This window comes from Paramormyrops kingsleyae, chromosome 9, assembly GCF_048594095.1.
Source record: "Paramormyrops kingsleyae isolate MSU_618 chromosome 9, PKINGS_0.4, whole genome shotgun sequence".
NCBI lineage: Eukaryota > Metazoa > Chordata > Actinopteri > Osteoglossiformes > Mormyridae > Paramormyrops > Paramormyrops kingsleyae.
The window spans coordinates 21,099,895-21,121,499 of record NC_132805.1 but is presented as its reverse complement, the minus strand read 5'-3'; the positions used below and the strand labels follow the sequence as shown (position 1 = coordinate 21,121,499).

Here is a 21,605-nt window from a genome sequence, read left to right as displayed (position 1 = left end):
CACAACCTCCAACCAGGAACTCATCTAAAATGTCCACTACAATCCACTACTTTTTGACCAGACCATAGAGCCATTTGCCGTTACACTCTGTAGTCGAGAGGATATCTCGAGGATCTGGAGGATGGGGGTTGATCACAAAGTGACTCTATATTTCCTGACGACCTGTTGATTTTTGCATCTAGGTCAGCTACTTCTGTTCCGCCCATGTTATCACTAATTACCCAATTCGGTTAGTTTTCAGGATAAAAACTAAATGTGTATAAAAGTGAGCTCTTCCCTCTGGGGGGAAAGGTGCAGGCATCGGAATATACTAACTTCCCCTTTAACACTGAAAAAATCAGTTCACTTATCTAGGTATAACAGTCACAAGAAAACACAAGTGTCTTTTAAAAAAAAAAAAAAAAAAAAAAAAAAAAAAAAAAACCTTGCTTGAATAATACAGGGCTTAACACGGTGGTCACCCCTCTCCACAACTTTGATGGGCAGAATTAGCTGTCAAAATGAACATCCACCCTAATTTTCTATATCCGTTTCATTCTATACCAACCTTTATTTTTAAATCAGTTTTTCATTTTTTAGATCCATATACAGGTCCTTCTCAAAAAATTAGCATATTGCGATAAAGTTAATTATTTTCTGTAATGGACTGATAAACATTAGACTTTCATATATGTTAGATTCATTACACACAACTGAAGTAGTTCAAGCCTTTTATTGTTTTAATATTGATGATTTTGGCATACAGCTCATGAAAACCCAAAATTCCTATCTCAAAAAATTAGCATATTTCATCTGACCAATAAAAGGAAAGTGTTTTTAATACAAAAAAAAAGTCAACCTTCAAATAATTATGTTCAGTTATGCACTCAATACTTGGTCGGGAATCCTTTTGCAGAAATGACTGCTTCAATGCGGCGTGGCATGGAGGCAATCAGCCTGTGGCACTGCTGAGGTGTTATGGAGGCCCAGGATGCTTCGATAGCGGCCTTAAGCTCATCCAGAGTGTTGGGTCTTGCGTCTCTCAACTTTCTCTTCACAATATCCCACAGATTCTCTATGGGGTTCAGGTCAGGAGAGTTGGCAGGCCAATTGAGCACAGTAATACCATGGTCAGTAAACCATTTACCAGTGGTTTTGGCACTGTGAGCAGGTGCCAGGTCATGCTGAAAAATGAAATCTTCATCTCCATAAAGCTTTTCAGCAGATGGAAGCATGAAGTGCTCCAAAATCTCCTGATAGCTAGCTGCATTGACCCTGCCCTTGATAAAACACAGTGGACCAACACCAGCAGCTGACATGGCACCCCAGACCATCACTGACTGTGGGTACTTGACACTGGACTTCAGGCATTTTGGCATTTCCCTCTCCCCAGTCTTCTTCCAGACTCTGGCACCTTGATTTCCGAATGACATGCAAAATTTGCTTTCATCCGAAAAAAGTACTTTGGACCACTGAGCAACAGTCCAGTGCTGCTTCTCTGTAGCCCAGGTCAGGCGCTTCTGCCGCTGTTTCTGGTTCAAAAGTGGCTTGACCTGGGGAATGCGGCACCTGTAGCCCATTTCCTGCACACGCCTGTACACGGTGGCTCTGGAGGTTTCTACTCCAGACTCAGTCCACTGCTTCCGCAGGTCCCCCAAGGTCTGGAATCGGTCCTTCTCCACAATCTTCCTCAGGGTCCGGTCACCTCTTCTCGTTGTGCAGCGTTTTCTGACACACTTTTCCCTTCCCACAGACTTCCCACTGAGGTGCCTTGATACAGCACTCTGGGAACAGCCTATTCGTTCAGAAATTTCTTTCTGTGTCTTGCCCTCTTGCTTGACGGTGTCAATGATGGCCTTCTGGACAGCAGTCAGGTCGACAGTCTTACCCATGATTGCAGTTTTGAGTAATGAACCAGGCTGGGAGTTTTTAAAAGCCTCAGGAATCTTTTGCAGGTGTTTAGAGTTAATTAGTTGATTCAGATGATTAGGTTAATAGCTCGTTTAGAGAACCTTTTCATGATATGCTAATTTTTTGAGAAGGACCTGTATATTGTCTTATATATGGAGGGGCAAACATCCTCGTCTGAATAAAGCCCATCTTCAAAAATCTAAAAGTGATGGGGGCCTGGCACTGCCTAACTTCTGTTATTACTACTGGGCGGCTAATATACTCTGTCTTGCATTTTGGTTCCATTTCCAAACCCAGAATGCTTGTCCGTTGTGGGTGTCAATGGAGTTTAATTCTGCTAAAAAATTCCAAATCCATCATTGCTTGGATCCTCAATCCCTCTCCCCCCTAACTAATTAATTGACAATCTGGTTCTCTGGCACACTGTGAGGGTGTGGGCTCAGATGAAAACATTCTTTGGTTTGTAGGATTTCTCTCTTTTAAGTCCAGTTTTTTCCAAATGTCTTTTTCAACCATCTTTACTTGATCTTGTATTTCAAAAATGGCACAGAAGAGGCGTTGTGTGCTTTGAAGATGTTTTCATTGATAACAGCTTTGCATCATTTGAACAACTTTCTGAAAAGTTTAATCTCCCAAATACACATTTCTTCAGGTACTTGCAGACCAGACATTGAGGCCCAATCTCAATACCCTCACTTAGCCCTACCACTCCGTTTTGCGCGTACCTGCGTAGGGTAGTGTTGTCCCATTTCTTTTTAGCAGCGTGGGGTAGTGGTGTTCAGCCCTCAAGATAGCCATCGAAACTGAGATTTTTCAGATGCTGACTCAAAACCGAGTGAAAGAAGAAAATTCCCACAATACACTGCAATCCACAACAAGAAAAAAAATAGATAACTAGCGATGTGGGGAAAGAAGCTTATAAATGTAATACATCTTTACAAATACGCTTGCAAAAAAAATCTAATTCTTAGCGAAATATCTTAGTTTAATGTAAGTGAAACGGAGTATTAGGTTGAATTTTTCAAAAACAATTTTCTGAAAATCGCTAATTCCGTGCGTAGAGACAGAGCAGTATCTCTGTAGTATTTATAGAAAAAGAACCGAGCAGGGGTGAGTTTCACAAAACCGTCGAAGAATTAAGAACGAATTTATTCAGAGAGATCATTCAAAGTCTTTTTTATGTAGTTTTTTGGCTATGACACTTTTGGGAAACTCACCCCCGATTGTTGATACACATTACTTAACTTGAAAGTCCTCTTTCATTAAAGCTATCTAAATGGTATCAGAGCATACAAATGATTTTACCTTTAAAATTTTCCATGTGTTCATGCATACAGGGCAATAAAACAAATAATCCGCACACATATAGCACATGTACTTTTAAAAAAGTTGAGGTAAAAAAAAATTGCATTGTACCGCGATGCACTATATTTAAGCATGCGGTGTTTGGATAGCATTTGCTAAACGGTACATAAAATAATGTTTATTCTAATTTGTATGTTAATCGCTGTGTACATGCACATAAAGTCACATTTATAAAAGGAAATAGTATGCCAAATACATTAAGCAATGAAAATTAGGTACATTTTATTATGAACGTTGTGACACAGGTAAACCGACAGGTAAAACTTTAGCCAGGCACTCTAGCTGACACAAACACGAGTCGTTTTTAAACGATATCTCGTAAAAGACAGTTAGACAGTTATGTGTGCACGCGTGATAGAGGGTCCCGTACGGTGTCTTGCCTGCCTGGTGCCCAGGTAGGAGACCTTCCAGATCGTGTGGACAAGCTTTTGGCCCCAGCTGGGGTGGATCCAGTTGTCGTGGTGCATGTTGGTACCAACGACATAGGCAAGGGTAGAAGGGCTGTTCTGCAGGATAAATTTATAGAAGTCGCCAATAAGCTTAGAAGCAGAACGTCCATGGTGGTATTTTCTGAAATACTCCCCGTGCCACGCGCAAGTCAGGTTAAGTTAGCTGAGATAAGGAGATTAAAAGCGTGGCTAAAAGGATGGTGTAGGAAAGAGGGGTTTAGGTTTATGGGGCACTGGAGGACCTTCTGGAACAGGTGGGACCTGTTCAAGCCGGATGGGTTGCATCTGAACCGGAGGGGAACCAGTGTACTGGGAAGGCGTATTTGTAGAGTAGTTGAGGAATGTTTAAACTAGGGACTGGGGGGGCAGGGAGGTTAGTTAAGTATGTAACTGGGGGGAAATGGAAAGCCCCAAAAAATCATATTATACAGTAAGTAGGCACTGTAATAGGCCTACCCTTTGTTGTCTGTATTTAAACGCCAGGAGTATTAGGAATAAAATTCATGATTTAGAGGCTCTTATCTCATCAGACTCTTATGATATTATAGCAATAACTGAAACGTGGTTGAGTGATAAGGATGGACAAGAATATAATATGGATGGTTACACATTGTTCCGTAAAGACCGTATAGGTAAGAAGGGAGGTGGTGTTGCAGTATATGTAAAGGAAAACTTGCAGGCAAGGGAGCTTACTGAGGATTGCTGTAGAGGCTGCTGGGATTGCTGTAGAGGCTGCTGGGATTGCTGTACTGTTCGGGAGTGGTGTAGTCGCTGTGTGCACTTGTGTTGTGTTGTGTGCCTGTTGAAGCGGTTGATTTGATTTGAATTATCTGTAAAGTATATTTGAGCGTTTGTGTGCCAGCACGGTTACGTGGGTGGTTGTTGTTGTTTTCATTTTTTACTCTTATTTTTACGTGTGTACTTGTCTGTCCTTGTGAGTGTTACCGACAGCTGCGGGCGCGAGTGGCGTTTCTGTTTGCGTCCTTCGCATCAAACACCCGCGGGTAATATTATCGAACATCGGTAACATTAACTCTAAAAGGTCAGTTGCTCCGGAGCTTTGCTCGGTCGTCGGTCGGGGCCGGGAGGACATTTTCCACTTTTTTTCCCGCTCCGGCAGTAGCCTGCTTTGAGAGGGTTTTTGTGGTTTTTTGGCCTCCCTAGAGCAACTTCGCTTTAGTTTAGCTAAACGTGGTTCAGCAGGAAGTTAATCTCGGGTAAGTAATTGTAAATTTGGTTATTTTAAAAGTTAAATTTAAAGGTTGTTATCGCTGACGCTGCCGGATAATTTATAATAAAGTACCGATTTAACGCAAGTGTTAATTTAGTGTTTTAGTGTACTCGGCACTTTATTTTAACTATACGTTAATTAGATCAACTAAAAGTTTAAATATTCTCTATTAATATACTGGGCTGGGAGTAAAGGACGGGGACATAGTGAGTTAGGTAATTATGGGGCCAGCTCAGTGTTGTGTTTGCAAGATGTTTGCCCTTCTGGATGCTTGCGTCCAGTCGGACTTCGTCTGCGAGCGATGTGGGTTAGTTGACTCACTCATGGTCCAGGTTCGTGACCTAGAGGAGCGACTGGCTCTCATCCAGCATAGCAATGAGTTAAAGGAGAGAGTTAATACGCCTTCTAGGGAGACTATGTGTACGTCACAAGCGGGGAGGGGGGAGAATGATGAACAGGTAGGTCGAGAGAGCTGGGTGAACGTAGGTCGTAGACGTACAAAAGGGCGTACACAGTTCACAGAGGCGGCATCACCTGAAGTAACGGTTTCTAACCGCTTTCAGGTGCTTCCAGCTTTAGAGCCGGAAGAGACTGGGGAGGCAGGTGGGCTCTTGGGCACCAAGGAGCCACCTAACCCCAGTAGGAGGGAGGTTGTGGTAGTAGGGGATTCAATTATAAGAGGTGTAGATAGTTATGTGTGCACCCGTGATAGAGGGTCCCGTACGGTGTCTTGCCTGCCTGGTGCCCAGGTAGGGGACCTTCCTGATCGAGTGGACAGGCTTTTGGCCCCAGCCGGGGTGGATCCAGTGGTCGTGGTGCATGTTGGCACCAATGACATAGGAAAGGGCAGAAGGGCTGTTCTGCAAGATAAATTTATAGAAGTCGCGGATAAGCTTAGAAGCAGAACATCCACGGTGGTATTCTCTGGAATACTTCCCGTGCCACGTGCAAGTCAGGCAAAATTAGCTGAGATAAGGGGATTAAATGCGTGGCTAAAATGGTGGTGTAGGAAAGAGGGGTTCAGGTTTATGGGGCACTGGAAGACCTTCTGGAACAGGTGGGACCTGTTCAAGCTGGACGGGTTGCATCTGAACCATAGGGGAACCAGTGTATTGGGGAGGCGTATGTGCAGAATAGTTGAGGAATGTTTAAACTAGGGACTGGGGGGGCAGGGAGGTCAGTTAAGAATTTATGTGGGGAGAGACGGAAAGCCCAAATAAATATTAAAAGTAGACACTGTAAAAGGCCTACCATTAGTGGTCTGTATTTGAATGCTAGGAGTATTAGAAACAAAATTAATGACTTAGAGGCTTTAATTTCTTCAGACAATTACGACATTATAGGAATAACTGAAACATGGATGAGTGACAATGATGGTGATGAATATAATATGGATGGTTATACGTTGTTCCGTAGAGACCGGATAGGCAAGAAGGGAGGTGGTGTTGCATTATACGTAAAAGAAAACTTGCAGGCAAGGGATCTCACTGATAAAAATAAAAATTCAGAAGCTGTATGGATCAAACTTGATGCTAAAGATTCAAATGGCCTAATTGTCGGGGTTTGTTATAGGGCACCTAATGTAGCTGTAGAGGAAAGCAGAATATTATATGATGATATCAGGATTATGAGTAAAAAAAATGATGTGGTGGTTATGGGTGATTTTAATTTACCTGGGATACAGTGGGACACAGTCTCTGGCTCTTCTGTAAATGAACTTGAGATGGTGGAATTAGTACAGGATTGTTTTTTTACTCAGTTTGTTAATACTCCTACCAGGGGAGAAGCCCTTCTTGATCTCGTTTTTTGCAATAACCAGGATAGGATTGGAAAATTAGAGGTTTTAGACCCATTGTACGGTAGTGATCATAACATGGTTAAATTCGAGGTTAATTTTAGTGTCCGAAGAGCAAAGTCTAAATTAAAAGTATACAATGTTAGGAAGGCTAACTTTAATGGTATGAGATGGAAATTAGAAACTGTAAACTGGACAGAGTTAAATAGCAAAACAGTTGAAGAGGCATGGGAATTTTTCAAAAGCACATTGTTGCAAGTGCAAGAGGACTTCATACCTGTTTCCAGCAAAACTAAATCTAGGAAACGACAACCAAGGTGGTTTACTAAGGAAATTAAGAATAAAGTCAGGAGGAAAAGGGCTCTGTTCCACAACTGGAAAATAACTAATGATTTCAAAATCACAATCCAAGTCTACAGGCAGAGTTAAAAAATGACATTAGGCTATCAAAGAGGGATGTAGAAAGAAAAATTGCATTGGAGGCTAAGCATGACAGTAAAGGTTTCTTCCAATATTTTAACTCCAAGAGAGCACTAAAAGCTGAAATCACTAATTTGCAGGATAATAAGGGCCTTATAATTGATAACGAAATTGATATGGTAAACGAGTTTAATGATTATTTTTCAAGGGTGTTCACAATAGAGAACACAAGTAACTTACCACCAATTAATACGAATACAGCATCGTCTATGACCAATATATGTATAACTGAGGTTGATGTGATACTAAGCCTAGCTAAACTCAAAATAAATAAATCGCAGGGGCCTGATGGCATCTTACCTTTAGTCTTGAAAGAGATGAGGGATATTATTAGCCAACCTTTGACTTTAATGTTCCAGAAATCGTTATCTGCGGGTGTGGTACCATCAGATTGGAAGCATGCTAATATAACACCCATATTCAAAAAAGGGGATAGAAGTAATCCAGCAAACTATAGGCCAATCAGTTTAACTAGCATTACTGGAAAAATAATGGAAGCTATAATTCAAGTGAAAATGGTAGATTACCTAGATGCAAATAACATTATAAAGGATAGCCAACATGGATTTAGGAGAGGTAGTACCTGCTTAACGAATCTGCTTGAGTTCTTTGAGGAAGCTACAAGTGAAATTGATCACAAAAAGGCCTATGATGTGATTTACTTAGATTTCCAGAAAGCCTTTGATGTTGTCCCCCACAAACGGCTCTTGTTAAAGTTTAAAGCTGCAGGAATTTTAGGAACTGTGGCAGCTTGGATCAAAAACTGGCTAACTGATAGGAAGCAGCGAGTAGTTATTAGAGGCACTATGTCACAGTGGGCCTCCGTTTATAGTGGGGTACCGCAGGGTTCAATTTTAGGACCACTATTGTTCCTAATTTACATTAATGATATTGACACGAATACATACAGTAAACTGGTTAAATTTGCAGACGACACTAAGGTGGGCGGGGTAGCAGATACTAATCTAGCAGCAGAGAGGCTTCCACGGGATCTGGATTTAATTAGCAAATGGGCTGATACTTGGCAGATGAAATTTAACACAGATAAATGTAAGGTAATCCATGCAGGGAGCAGAAATATACAGTACAGATATTTTATGGGTTCCACTGAAATAAAGGTAGCTGATTACGAGAAAGATCTCGGTATGTATGTTGATGCTTCCATGTCCCACTCTCGCCAATGTGGGGAAGCAATAAAAAAGGCGAACAGAATGTTGGGTTATATCTCTAGATGTGTGGAGTTTAAGTCAAGGGAGGTGATGTTACACTTATATAATTCCTTGGTAAGACCCCACCTAGAATACTGTGTGCAGGTTTGGTCACCATACCTCAAGAAGGACATTGCTGCCTTAGAAAAGGTGCAACGAAGAGCTACGAGAATGACTCCTGGTCTTAGAGGAATGTCTTACGAGGAGAGGTTAGCGGAACTGAATCTGTTCAGCCTTGAGCAAAGGAGACTGAGGGGGGACATGATCCAGGTCTATAAGATTCTAACGGGTCTGGATGCTGTTCAGCCAAATGACTATTTCAATATTAGTCTAAATACTAGAACTCATGGCCATAAGTGGAAATTAGCGGGAGAACATTTTAAAACAAATTTGAGGAAGCACTTCTTTACACAGCGTGTAGTCAGAGTATGGAATAGTCTTCCTGCTATTGTAGTGGAAGCTAAAACCATGGGTTCCTTTAAATCAGAGCTAGATAAGATTTTAACAACTCTGAGCTATTAGCTAAGTTCTCCCCAAACGAGCTTGATGGGCCGAATGGCCTCCTCTCGTTTGTAAATTTCTTATGTTCTTATAAGTAAAAGTACGGAAACTATATGGGTAAAATTAGATGCTACAAACTCAAATAGCCTAATTGTCGGTGTTTGTTACAGAGCACCCAATGTAGCTGCTGAGGAAAGCAGATTGTTATACAGTGACATTAGGATTATGAGCAATAAAAATGATGTGGTAGTTATGGGTGATTTTAATCTACCGGGGATGCAGTGGGACATTGTTGCTGGCTCTTCTGAAAATGAACTTGAGATGGTGGAATTAGTACAGGATTGTTTTTTTACTCAGTTTGTTAACACCCCTACCAGAGGAGATGCCATTCTTGATCTTGTTTTGTCTAATAACCAGGACAGGATTGGTAAATTAGACGTTTTAGAACCACTTGACAGTAGCGATCATAACATGGTTAAATTTGAGGTTAAGTTTAGTGCCCGAAGAGTAAAGTCCAAATCAAAAATATATAATGTTAGGAAGGCTAACTTCAATTGTATGAGATTAAAACTAGAAACTGTGAACTGGATGGAGTTAAATAACAAAACTGTTGAAGAGGCATGGGAATTTTTTAAAAGCACATTATTGCAAGTGCAAGAGGACTTCATACCTGTTTCCAGCAAGAATAAATCTAGGAAATTGCAACCTAGGTGGTTTAATAGGGAAATAAAGTATAAAGTAAGGAGGAAAAGGGCTTTGTTCCAGAGATGGAAAATAACTGATGATGACATAATAAAGCAAGAGTATCTAAATCTACAGGCTGAATTAAAAAATGCCATTAGATGAGCTAAAAGGAATGTCGAAAGGAAGATCGCATTGGAGGCTAAGGATGACGTTAAAAGTTTCTTCCAGTATTTTAACTCTAAAAGAGCTCTAAAAGCTGAAATTACTAATCTGCAGGATAGTAAGGGTCTTATAATTGAAAATGACATTGACATAGTAAATGAGTTCAATGATAGTTTTGCACGGGTATTCACTGTTGAGGACACTAGTAACTTACCAGTTCTTATTACTAATCCAACATCGTCTATAACTAATATATATATAACTGAAGCTGATGTTTTGCAAAGCCTAGCTAAGCTCAAAATAAATAAATCACAGGGCCCTGATGGCATCTTACCTATAGTGTTAAAAGAGATGAGGGATATTATTTGCCGACCCTTAACATTACTGTTTCAAAAACCCTTATCTGAAGGTGTGGTACCTTCTGATTGGAAGCATGCCAACATAACGCCCATTTTCAAAAAAGGGGATAGAAGTAATTTGTCAAACTATAGGCCAATCAGTCTGACTTGTATAACTGGTAAAGTTATGGAGGCTATAATCAAAGAGAAAATGGTAGATTACCTGGACTCAAATAACATTTTGAGGGATAGCCAGCATGGATTTAGGAGAGGTAGATCCTGTTTAACAAATCTGTTGGAGTTTTTTGAGGAAGCTACTCAGGAAGTTGATGATAAGAAGGCCTATGATGTCATCTACTTAGATTTCCAAAAGGCTTTTGATGTTGTTCCCCACAAGCGGCTCTCACTTAAACTCAAAGCGACAGGTATTTTAGGAACTGTAGCGACCTGGATTGATAACTGGTTAACGGATAGGAAGCAGCGAGTAGTTATAAGAGGCTCAATGTCACAGTGGGCCTGCATTCATAGTGGGGTACCACAGGGTTCAATTTTAGGACCACTTTTGTTCCTAATTTACATAAATGATATAGACACCAATATATACAGTAAACTGGTGAAATTTGCAGATGACACCAAGGTGGGTGGTGTAGCAGATACTGAACTAGCGGCTCAGCAGCTACAGCGGGATCTTAATTTAATTAGTGACTGGGCTGACACCTGGCAGATGAAATTTAACATAGACAAATGTAAGGTACTCCATGTAGGGAGCAGAAATATAAAGTACAGGTATTTTATGGGACCTACTGAAATAAAGGTAGCTGATTATGAGAAAGACCTTGGTGTGTATGTTGATGCTTCCATGTCTCATTCTCGCCAGTGCGGGGAAGCAATAAAAAAGGCCAATAGGATGTTGGGGTATATCTCCAGGTGTGTGGAGTTTAAGTCAAGGGAGGTAATGCTAAGATTATACAATTCCTTGGTGAGACCTCACCTAGAATATTGTGTACAGGTTTGGTCACCATATCTTAAAAAGGACATAGCGGCCTTAGAAAAGGTGCAGCGTAGGGCCACAAGAATGATTCCTGGTCTTGGAGGAATGTCATACGAGGAAAGGTTATTTGAGCTAAATCTGTTCAGCCTCAAGCAAAGGAGACTGAGGGGGGACATGATCCAGGTCTATAAGATTCTAACAGGTTTGGATGCTGTTCAACCGAATAGTTACTTCAGCATTAGTTCAAATACAAGAACTCGTGGCCATAGGTGGAAATTAGCGGGAGAACATTTCAAACTGGATTTAAGGAAGCACTTCTTTAGACAGCGTGTAGTCAGAGTATGGAATAGTCTTCCTGATAACGTAGTGCAAGCTGAATCCTTGGGTTCCTTTAAATCAGAGCTAGATAAGATTTTAACAACTCTGAGCTATTAGTTAAGTTCTCCCCAAGCGAACTCGATGGGCCGAATGGCCTCCTCTCGTTTGTATAGTTCTTATGTTCTTATGCTCTTAAAAATCCACAAGCGTTAGCAGAAGATTAAAATGCACGCAGTCGACAACGGCATACCTTGAGCCGGCATTGTTACAAACAAAGGCAAAGTCGCAGGTGTGAAACATATGTGCAATGATCGACTGCTGATGACGTAAGCGAGTGGTGGCTCGATATGGAGTCAGAATAGTGCCATATGTACTTGTATGTGTACTTTCCAATTTGCACCCGTAAAAAGAAATTTGCTCACACTGAACACAATTTTCATTCGCAAAAAAAAATATTTTGCAAATACAAGTCAATATTTTTTGTAAATGCGAAACCAAACATCTTCATAAAAATATTTTTTACAAAGATAGAATGATTTTCAAGTACAAAACCTCTATTGCAAATCCAAGTCCTCTTGCAAATACCAACCTGCGAGTGCAAATTCACATTTGCGCATATAAATAATTTTGGCACTAATTTGCCTAGCGCTTTGCAGATAAATATTTGCTCGCATAGCCACCAATCAAATTAATTCATAATCTAGCGAATCACAAAGCTGCAGGTAAGGTAACAACCAATCCTGGCCTTCCAGTAAAAAAACATGCTGAAGAAGATGAAGGTGTTAGACCAGGACTTTATACGGGAAGATAGTAGTCAGAATTTTGAATAAATCCAACGGATTTGATTAAAATTGTCCTGACGTACAGAATAAATTAGCCACGCTAGCTGTAATGATATGATAACGCCTTATCAAACTATGATGCAATTAATTTGTTTAACGATGCTAATTCTGTCATGACCTGCTCGTTCGATCCTCCTGTGTGCCACGCCCCCCTCGTTGCCTCGTGTTAATTCCCGATTGTAATCACCTGTTGCCTGTTCTGTTTGGCCTATCCTGTGTATTTAGTCCGCGTCTGAGTCAGTATTCCCCAGATCAGTCATTGATGTTGTCTGCCGTATTGTCCTGTCCGCTCCAAATAAACCCCGTTTCTACCCGTAATCACGGCTTGACTCGCCTGCTTCCCCGCTCGCGACGCAACAAATTCTATTTTTAGCTAGGTGTTTCAGCTGACATGTTTTTAAAATTAGCAATAAACTTTTTTGAATGCTTATAGGTTACTTGTTAAATCAGTGTTTCATACCAAGTCTACTAAGACCGTGAATATGTTTTGTTTTTTAATGTCTTACAACGTACGTAGCTAATCTAATAATGAATAGATATGTTATTAAAAGGAGTGCTGTAGTATTTTATTCTAAGTTCTAAGTTACATGAACATATAAAACAAGTAATTCATGATACAGTAATTATCCAGTAGAACGGTTATGGTATGCAGGACACCAGTGGTTTTATGATTGGCTAGAAAATGAATTAATTTGATTGGTGGATATGCGAGCAAATATTTATCTGCAAAGCGCTAGGCAAATTAGTGCCAAAATTATTTATATGCGCAAATGTGAATTTGCACTCGCAGGTTGGTATTTGCAAGAGGACTTGGATTTGCAATACAGGTTTTGTACTTGAAAATCATTCTATCTTTGTAAAAAATATTTTTATGAAGATGTTTGGTTTCGCATTTACAAAAAATATTGACTTGTATTTGCAAAATATTTTTTTTTGCGAATGAAAATTGTGTTCAGTGTGAACAAATTTCTTTTTACGGGTGCAAATTGGAAAGTACACATACAAGTACATATGGCACTATTCTGACTCCATATCCCGATCCCTAGGTAAAGATTTCAAGCCCTACCCCTTGTGGCTACGATCTGTGAAGTCAACTTCGGAAGGGAGGGCCCTCGAAATCTAGTGGTAGAGCTAAGGGAGGAGAAATGGGATTGGGCCTTTCTCCAGTCCCAGATACCAAATTTCCCTAGGTCACTGGATATGAATATAGCTGAAACGTTTCTTAGTTTGCACCCAACACCTTCTACATATGAGAGATTTATATTTGAAAGTCGGAACAACAGTGTTTGAGATTCATGGTGTCATTCCATGCACCGAATGGTCTTTATTCAGTTATACCAAGGTAAAGTTAGATTTTCATTCTATGGCATATTTAAGACATGGACATTATCACACACACAAAGAAATGCTGTTAACTACCTTTTTATTGGGGAACTATTCGGCAAATTGCCATGTCAGTAGAATGTGCAAAAAATTAATAGGTTTTGTTCAGAGTTATACACTGTATGGACAAAAGTATTGGGCTACACCTCTCAGTCATTGAATTCATGTGTTTCACTCAGCCCCATTGCCACAGGTGTATAAAATCAAGCAACTACCAATGCAGTCAGGTTTACAAACATATTTTATAGAATGAGTCTTTCTGAAGAGTTAAGTGAATTCAAGCATGGTGCTGTCACAGGATGCCACCTTTGCACAATCAGTATGTGAAATTCTAACTCTGATAGATATTCCACAGTCAACTGTAAGTGGTATTATTGTAAAGTGGAAGTGTTTAGGAACAATGGACACTCAGCGATGAAGTGCCAGACCAGGTAAAGTAACAGTGCAGGGTCGCTGAGGCGCATAGTGGGTGACAGTCTCCAATGCTCTACAGACTCAATAACTGCAAGTTCCAAATGACCTCTGGCTTTAACCCCAGCATAAAAACTGTGCACCAGGAGCTTCATGGAATGAGCTTACATGGTCCAGCAACTGCATGCAAGCCTCACATCTCCTAGTGCGATGCCAAGCCTCAGATGGAGCAGTGTGAAGCACGTTGCCACTGACAGCCTGATGGACGAGTCTGCATTTGGCAGATGCCACGAGAACGTCACCTACCTGACTGCATTGTGCCAACTGTAAAGTTTGGTTGAGGACGGATAATAGTATGTGGTTGTTTTTCAGGGGTTGGACTGTGCCCCTTAGTTCTACCGTTTTATTTATTCTGTGGAAATTATTAAATTAATATTATTATTATTATTATTATTAATAAATCTGCTGCCCAGATTTAATAATAAATTATAAATATGTTGTAAGTTGAAAAAATATTGTGATGCTCGAGTGGCAAAGAGATCATAACATGGACAGCAAAGTTCAATTTTTAGCAGAACGAGAATTAACTGATTTACACACATAAATTAGGGAGAAATACATCCTTTAAGTAGGCAAGTGGATAGAAGTAGTAGAGGCATTACAAAAACTTAAAATCCGGAACAGATTGAAACATATCTGAAGACACAGAATTTATATGAGTCTTTGCTTGACTCTCACTTCTGCCTACAGACCACTTCTGTTCAATTCTTTTTTGAAAAGATAGAAATGTGGGCAGGTTTTCAAAAGGCACCAAGCGAGAACCAGGCTGGCACCAGCCCCGTGCTACTGGAAACGAGGTATTAATGCTTCAGCATACTGTTACGTGCCGTAAGTTTTGGTTACGTGCCGTAAGGGATATGTGCCGTAAGTTTCGGGTACGTGCCGTAAGTGTTACGTGCCGTAAGTTCAGGAGGATGCCTGCAGGTCCTTCGGACGTCCTGCCCACTCGCCGATTGGTCGCCCGCCCCCTCGACTCCGCCCTCAGGACCTGACCCCGCCTCCCTTGCCCTCGGAGCCGTTTCCGGTTCACCGGCTGAAGAGTTCGCCGCTTTGTCCCTTCGTTGCCCGCTACTTGCTTCTCGCCTGCTAGCTCGCTCTCTGTTCGCTTTTGCTTTGTTTGATTGATTGTGTATGACTGTTTTGCCCTTGACTTCCGATTCTCGCCTCGCCCTTATTTGTACTTTCGCCTTGGTTTCTGATTGCTTGATTGGTTTTGGACTTTCGCCTGTGTTTCGACTTCGCCTCTCGGTTTTCCCTTTTGATACCTTTGCCTCGGCTTGGTGTTTCGTGTTTCACTAGGTGTGTAGGGAGTGTCTGCCTTTTTGGTTTATTCGTTAACGTGGGGATTATTGTTTGTTTGGTCAGGGAGATAGATTTAGGCATTGTTGTTTCGTTTCACCATTTTCTTTGTGTTCACTTAGGTAGCTCAACTTGGGTTACTCGGTAGATGTGCTTTTGTTTGTTTCTTTGGCCTTTGTCACTCCTGACGTTCGTTACACCTAGTGTTTGTATTGTGTTTGTGAAAAACTATAAAAAAAACTATAAGAAAAAGACTCCCTCTGTGTCCCGTGTTCCCTTCTCCTAGCCCTAGTTGTCCTGTCCTCCCCAATCCCTCCTTCCCTTTCACTTTGTTGCGGTCCAACCCTAGACTGGATCGTAACAAAATTGGGGGCTCGTCCTTTCCTTCTTTCCCTTTCGTGCTTGTCTGGCGGATTTTTTTTGTGTGGGGGGGTGTTGTGGTGATTGCAGTAATCGTGATGGCCCAATTCGACCTTGTTGCGTTCACCCTTTACCCCACACTCGAACAATTTGATGTGTGCCGCAAGGATGATCTGCTACAGATAGCAGACTTCTTTAACATTTTGGTCCCCGCTGAGGCTTCCAAGCGGGTCGTTAAGCAATTTTTGCTCGATGAATTGGTTCAGCAAGGTATACTGCCTGAGTTGGGTGGATCCCCTAGTGTTGCTGCCACCCCGGTTCGGATGTCTGCTGTAGCGGAGGCCAGCAGCGACGATCCAGGGAGTGGACACCGCATGGATCTTGGAGATCCCCGCTCAACCAGGAAGGACCTACTGCTGACAATTAAGTTACGGGAGTTAGAGCTTGAGATTAAGAGACAGGAGTACCAGGCTCAGCTACTCCGTGTCCGGGCTATGGAGATGGAGGCTGAGAAGGAGCTGGAGTTACGTCGGATGAGCATGGGCGACCAAAAACCAATGCCTCTTCCGCGTAAGGTACCCACACCAGGTACGCCTCCACCCGCAGCTCGCTCCGCCCGAGACCAGGCTGACGCCCAAGACGCTCCTAGACCCCGTCCCCGGTCTCCCTTGAGCTCGCCTGTCTCCCCGGAAATTGGTAGATCGAGCTTTGATGTGAGCCGACACATCGGTCTTGTTCCTGTGTTTCGGGAAAATGAGGTAGACGCCTACTTTTCCATTTTCGAGCGCATTGCTATGACATTGAACTGGCCCAAACACCTTTGGTCATTGTTACTGCAATGTAAGCTTGTGGGTAAGGCACAGGAGGTTTGTTCGGCTCTTGCGTTAGAGCAGAGCCTGGATTACGACATTGTGAAGGCTACTGTGCTTCGAGCTTATGAATTAGTGCCGGAAGCTTATCGGCAGAACTTTCGAAAGCTTCCCAAATCCGCCAGCCAAACATACGTGGAGTTCGCACGCGAGAAAGCCGTCTTGTTTGATAAGTGGTGCGGCGCTAGTGGTGTGTTTACCTTCGACCAGCTTAAGGAACTGGTCCTGTTAGAAGAATTTAAGAACTGTGTTCCTGATCGAGTGGTAGTGTACTTGAATGAGCAAAAGGTCACTTCGCTAACTGAAGCTGCCACCCTCGCTGACGAGTTCGTTTTGACCCACAAAACTGTGTTTGCTCCGATTCCTTTGCCTCGTAAAACTCGTCCAGTCGTATCCTCCCCCTCGCCAGCGTCTCCACCACCCGTGGAGAAACGCGAGTGCTTTTACTGCCACGAGGTGGGCCACATCATTTCTGTGTGCCCTGTGTTAAAGCGCAAGGAAGCTTGTTCAGCAGCTAGGAAAGTAAATGTTGCTGCCTGCCCCAACAGTTCTTCGCCCTCGTCCTCTCGTATTGACGCTGCTTTCGAACCATTTGTATTTCCTGGGTTGGTTTCGCTCAGTGTGACTGATGCTCGGCACCCTGTGACTATCCTGCGGGATACGGGAGCCGCTCAGTCCTTCTTGGTGGAAGGGGTTATTCCCCTGTCTGTCAATACGTACTGTGGTACGGATGTGTTAGTGCAGGGAATTGATTTGTGTGTGGCTGGAGTTCCCCTGCACACCGTTTATTTGTGTACTCCCGATTTCTCGGGATACGTGCGAGTAGCTGTCCAGCCCCAGTTACCTGTCCCAGGCATTACGTTTATTCTTGGGAATGACATAGCGGGGAAGAGAATCATTCCTCTACCCGAAGTCGTTCTGGACCCTGTGCTGTGTGAAAATGATGTAGCGGTGGAACACCCGACGGTGTTTCCTGCGTGTGTGCTTACTCGTGCACAGCGGCGCCAGCTTGCCGACATTGACCTCGAGGACACGTTCATGTCCGTGCCAGTGTTGGATAAACCTTCGAAGGTTGAGTCTGTGACCCCGGATCCTAATCACTCTGTTCCCTCCCCTGAAGTTCCGTTCTGTTTGTTTTCTTATGTTTATTTTGTGGTTTTTGTTGTTTTCTATTTGGGATCTGTGTACTGTATATTGGTGACCCGTGTGGGTTCACTCTTGTGTGGAGGGGTGTTACGTGCCGTAAGTTTCGGGTACGTGCCGTAAGTTCAGGAGGATGCCTGCAGGTCCTTCGGACGTCCTGCCCACTCGCCGATTGGTCGCCCGCCCCCTCGACTCCGCCCTCAGGACCTGACCCCGCCTCCCTTGCCCTCGGAGCCGTTTCCGGTTCACCGGCTGAAGAGTTCGCCGCTTTGTCCCTTCGTTGCCCGCTACTTGCTTCTCGCCTGCTAGCTCGCTCTTTTTTTGCTTTGTTTGATTGATTGTGTATGACTGTTTTGCCCTTGACTTCCGATTCTCGCCTCGCCCTTATTTGTACTTTCGCCTTGGTTTCTGATTGCTTGATTGGTTTTGGACTTTCGCCTGTGTTTCGACTTCGCCTCTCGGTTTTCCCTTTTGATACCTTTGCCTCGGCTTGGTGTTTCGTGTTTCACTAGGTGTGTAGGGAGTGTCTGCCTTTTTGGTTTATTCGTTAACGTGGGGATTATTGTTTGTTTGGTCAGGGAGATAGATTTAGGCATTGTTGTTTCGTTTCACCATTTTCTTTGTGTTCACTTAGGTAGCTCAGCTTGGGTTACTCGGTAGATGTGCTTTTGTTTGTTTCTTTGGCCTTTGTCACTCCTGACGTTCGTTACACCTAGTGTTTGTATTGTGTTTGTGAAAAACTATAAAAAAAACTATAAAAAAAAGACTCCCTCTGTGTCCCGTGTTCCCTTCTCCTAGCCCTAGTTGTCCTGTCCTCCCCAATCCCTCCTTCCCTTTCACTTTGTTGCGGTCCAACCCTAGACTGGATCGTAACAATACCAAGACATTTTGGACAATTCTATGTGTCCAACATTGTAGGAATAGTTTGTGGAAAGCCCTTTTCTGTTCCAGCATGACTGTGCCCCAGTGCACAAAGCAAGGTTCATAAAGACATTGTTAGGTGAGACACAGAGCCCTGATCCCAACCCCATGAAAAACCTTTGGGATGAACTAGAACGGAGATTGTGAGCCAGGCCTTCACGTGCAACATTGGTACCTGACCTCACAAATGTTCTTCTTGATGAATGGGCAAAAAATCCTGCAGACATACTCTTGTGTAAACTTGTGGATAACCCTCTCAGAAGAGTGGCAGCTGTTATAGCTGCAAAGGGGGGTACCGACTCTTTATTGATGCCTATGGTTTTAGAATGGGATGTCATATAAGTTCCTGTAGGTGTAATGGCCAGGTGTCCCAATACTTTTGTTCATATACAGTAGTGTATGTCACAACTAAGACTCAGAGCATCCAGGTAAAAACACATTTTTTGGCTTTACCATTTCCAGGTGATCCATCCAGTATTTCTAGAAACTGTAGAGGTTGGTTAAAGTGTGAGGAGGATGGCCAGACCAAATAACAGAGCTGCCTGCGGAATACAATGCTGTCAAGCCCTAAATCTAGTTGGGGGGTTCGGGGGGAATGAGGATTAGATGTGGGGCAGGGATGACTGGAATGCCTGGGGAATATGTCCCCAATGTCCTGACAGCATCTTTTCTAGTTCACTAAATTGTCTGACTATAGCAACTATTTTGGAAACAAAAATGAACTTCTCCACGGGGAGAGCGCATTGCAGTCGAATTACTGGATCTAACTCTCACACAGAAATTTATGTACAAGCACTTAATAGGCCAGACTGAGCAAAAATATGAGAATGAATGAAGTGTGGCTGCTGAAGAAAAGCTGAAGGCAAGGATATCATTTGCGCTGAGTTATTAGTGACGATAAAATGTGATTTACTTAAATGAGCAGGAAGTTGACAATATGCCCAATATAATCTACTTTGTATAATATAGATTCCCTTAATGTATGCACTTCTTGTAGACTGTTCAGTATATCACAGTTTCCTGTGACAGACTCTGTTGTATTCGTGTATTTCACGATAAGTGCTTTGTGTGCCATTTGGCAGTTATACTCATGCTTTATTTGTTCAAAGTTTTTTCCAATTCCTTGTCCCTTAGATTTATTGAATGTTTTGTTTTTATCTGCCCAGTGCTGTATGTACCTTAACAGCTTTGCTAGCTATAATCTGAGGTTGCAGTAACATTTAATTGAATACTGTTTTGCTTGCATTGCAGCTGCGTGTGAATGCAGTGAAGTATCATAACTTCTTGTCGGAGAGGGCAGTGCAGTTTCGCGCCATCCAGCGGCGGCTGCTGACCCGCTTTAAAGACAAGACCCCGGCTCCAATGCAGAACCTGGATACCTTGATGGAGGGAACCTACAGACAAGTAAGGGTTTACTACTGTACATATGGGCGTGTAGCCACAGGGGCACAGTACAGGGAAAGGCTTCACACAATGACAAAGTACCAAACTACATCACAGGTGTCTCTCTTCTGTTTCTTTATCTTAATATCTCCTATCTTCTAACATTGCATAGCTATACATTTTTATCAAGTCTTGACACAATGATATACATAATGAATTCTTACGAAATAGTATGGTGTTTAGTTGTTACAGGAAGTATTGTCTAAGGTAACATCAGTTACTTGCTACAGTACAACAGTTTTTAGTTGTATCTGAAATCAAGTATTCTGTGTGTGTGTGTGTCTGTCTACATCTGAGTAAGTCTCAAAAGTATAGCAATGACCACCTTTAACCATTTGTACTGTGAGATTAGTCGTCAGGCAAGATGTTTTGAAGGCAAAGAATTGCTATACTCCAAGTGAAAGAGCTAAGAGTTAAAAATGCTTTGCTATACAGACGCTCCTCTTCTTACGAGTGAGATACGTTCCGAACGGTCGTTTGTAACTTGAAATGTTCGTAAGTCGTTATTCAACATCATTTTAAGGGTATATGCAAGTGCAAAGAACTAGAATGCTGGGAGTATGCATGCTACGCTGCTGTGCGGCGGGAGTAGCGTACTAGGCGGAATTGGCGCACAGAAAAAAAATCATTGATGTTGTGGACAGGAAATGGGAGCCCAATGAACACAATTTGGACTTACAGACCTCTTCGTTCGTATGTCTGAAAGTTCGTAAGTAGAGGAGTGTCTGTACTGTATATAAAGAATAAGAAATTATTTTTTTGTGTTTTTTATTGTGCAGAAAGAACATATCAGTGTAGTCATGGAAATAAGGGAAATGTGAGGATTAAAGTTTGCACCTGTCCCGCATATTGTGCGTTTGCTCCATAATAAAGAATGCAAACAAATTAAACGAATGTATTTTTGTATAGCGCGTTATCACAACATTACATTGTCTCAGAGCGCTTTACAGCATTCCCACCCAAAGCCCCCATTGAGTAAGCCATAGGCGAGAGTGGCAAGGAAAAACTCCCTAGATGGAAGAAACCTTGGGAGGGACCAGACTCAAAGGGGTAGCCCATCCTCCAGGGGCTGGCAGGGAGAATCAAATTAGAAAGATGGCAAGTGCCAAGTCACACTGTCTAAGTCATAAGATTTGAGACACAACCGGGGAGCAGGAAGGTGATGACAAGCCGGTGCCAACGCTCCTTCGGATCGCCAGGCAACTGGTAGTAAGGCAGCGGGTCATACATGGAAGAATGGCAAGCTGGATGCAAGGACGTCATGGGTAGTGGCAACGTCACATGTAGCAGGGTGTGCAGGATATCTTGATAGATTGAGGTCTCCAGGCAGCACACCCCAGGAGGAGTAGGGGAAATAAAATGTGCAATTAGTCAAAGTAGGGGAGACTATAGGCAGTGCTAACAGTTAGGTGAGGGCAATATGAAATGCAGTGTGCAAGCTCTGGCAGATATGGTTATGGCA

The 21,605-nt window shown here is 42.5% G+C and overlaps 1 protein-coding gene across 4 annotated transcripts in view; it reads left to right on the top strand.

Moving 5' to 3' along the window:
* The window catches only part of bbs9 (Bardet-Biedl syndrome 9), a 328,841-nt gene that overhangs the window by 172,920 nt on the left and 134,316 nt on the right, over nt 1-21,605 (top strand). For all 4 annotated transcript variants that reach the window (XM_072716502.1, XM_072716505.1, XM_072716504.1 and 1 more), the window contains one exon: nt 19,952-20,104. In XM_072716502.1, the coding sequence (XP_072572603.1) occupies nt 19,952-20,104 (153 nt within the window). The remainder of the gene's footprint in view (nt 1-19,951; nt 20,105-21,605) is intronic.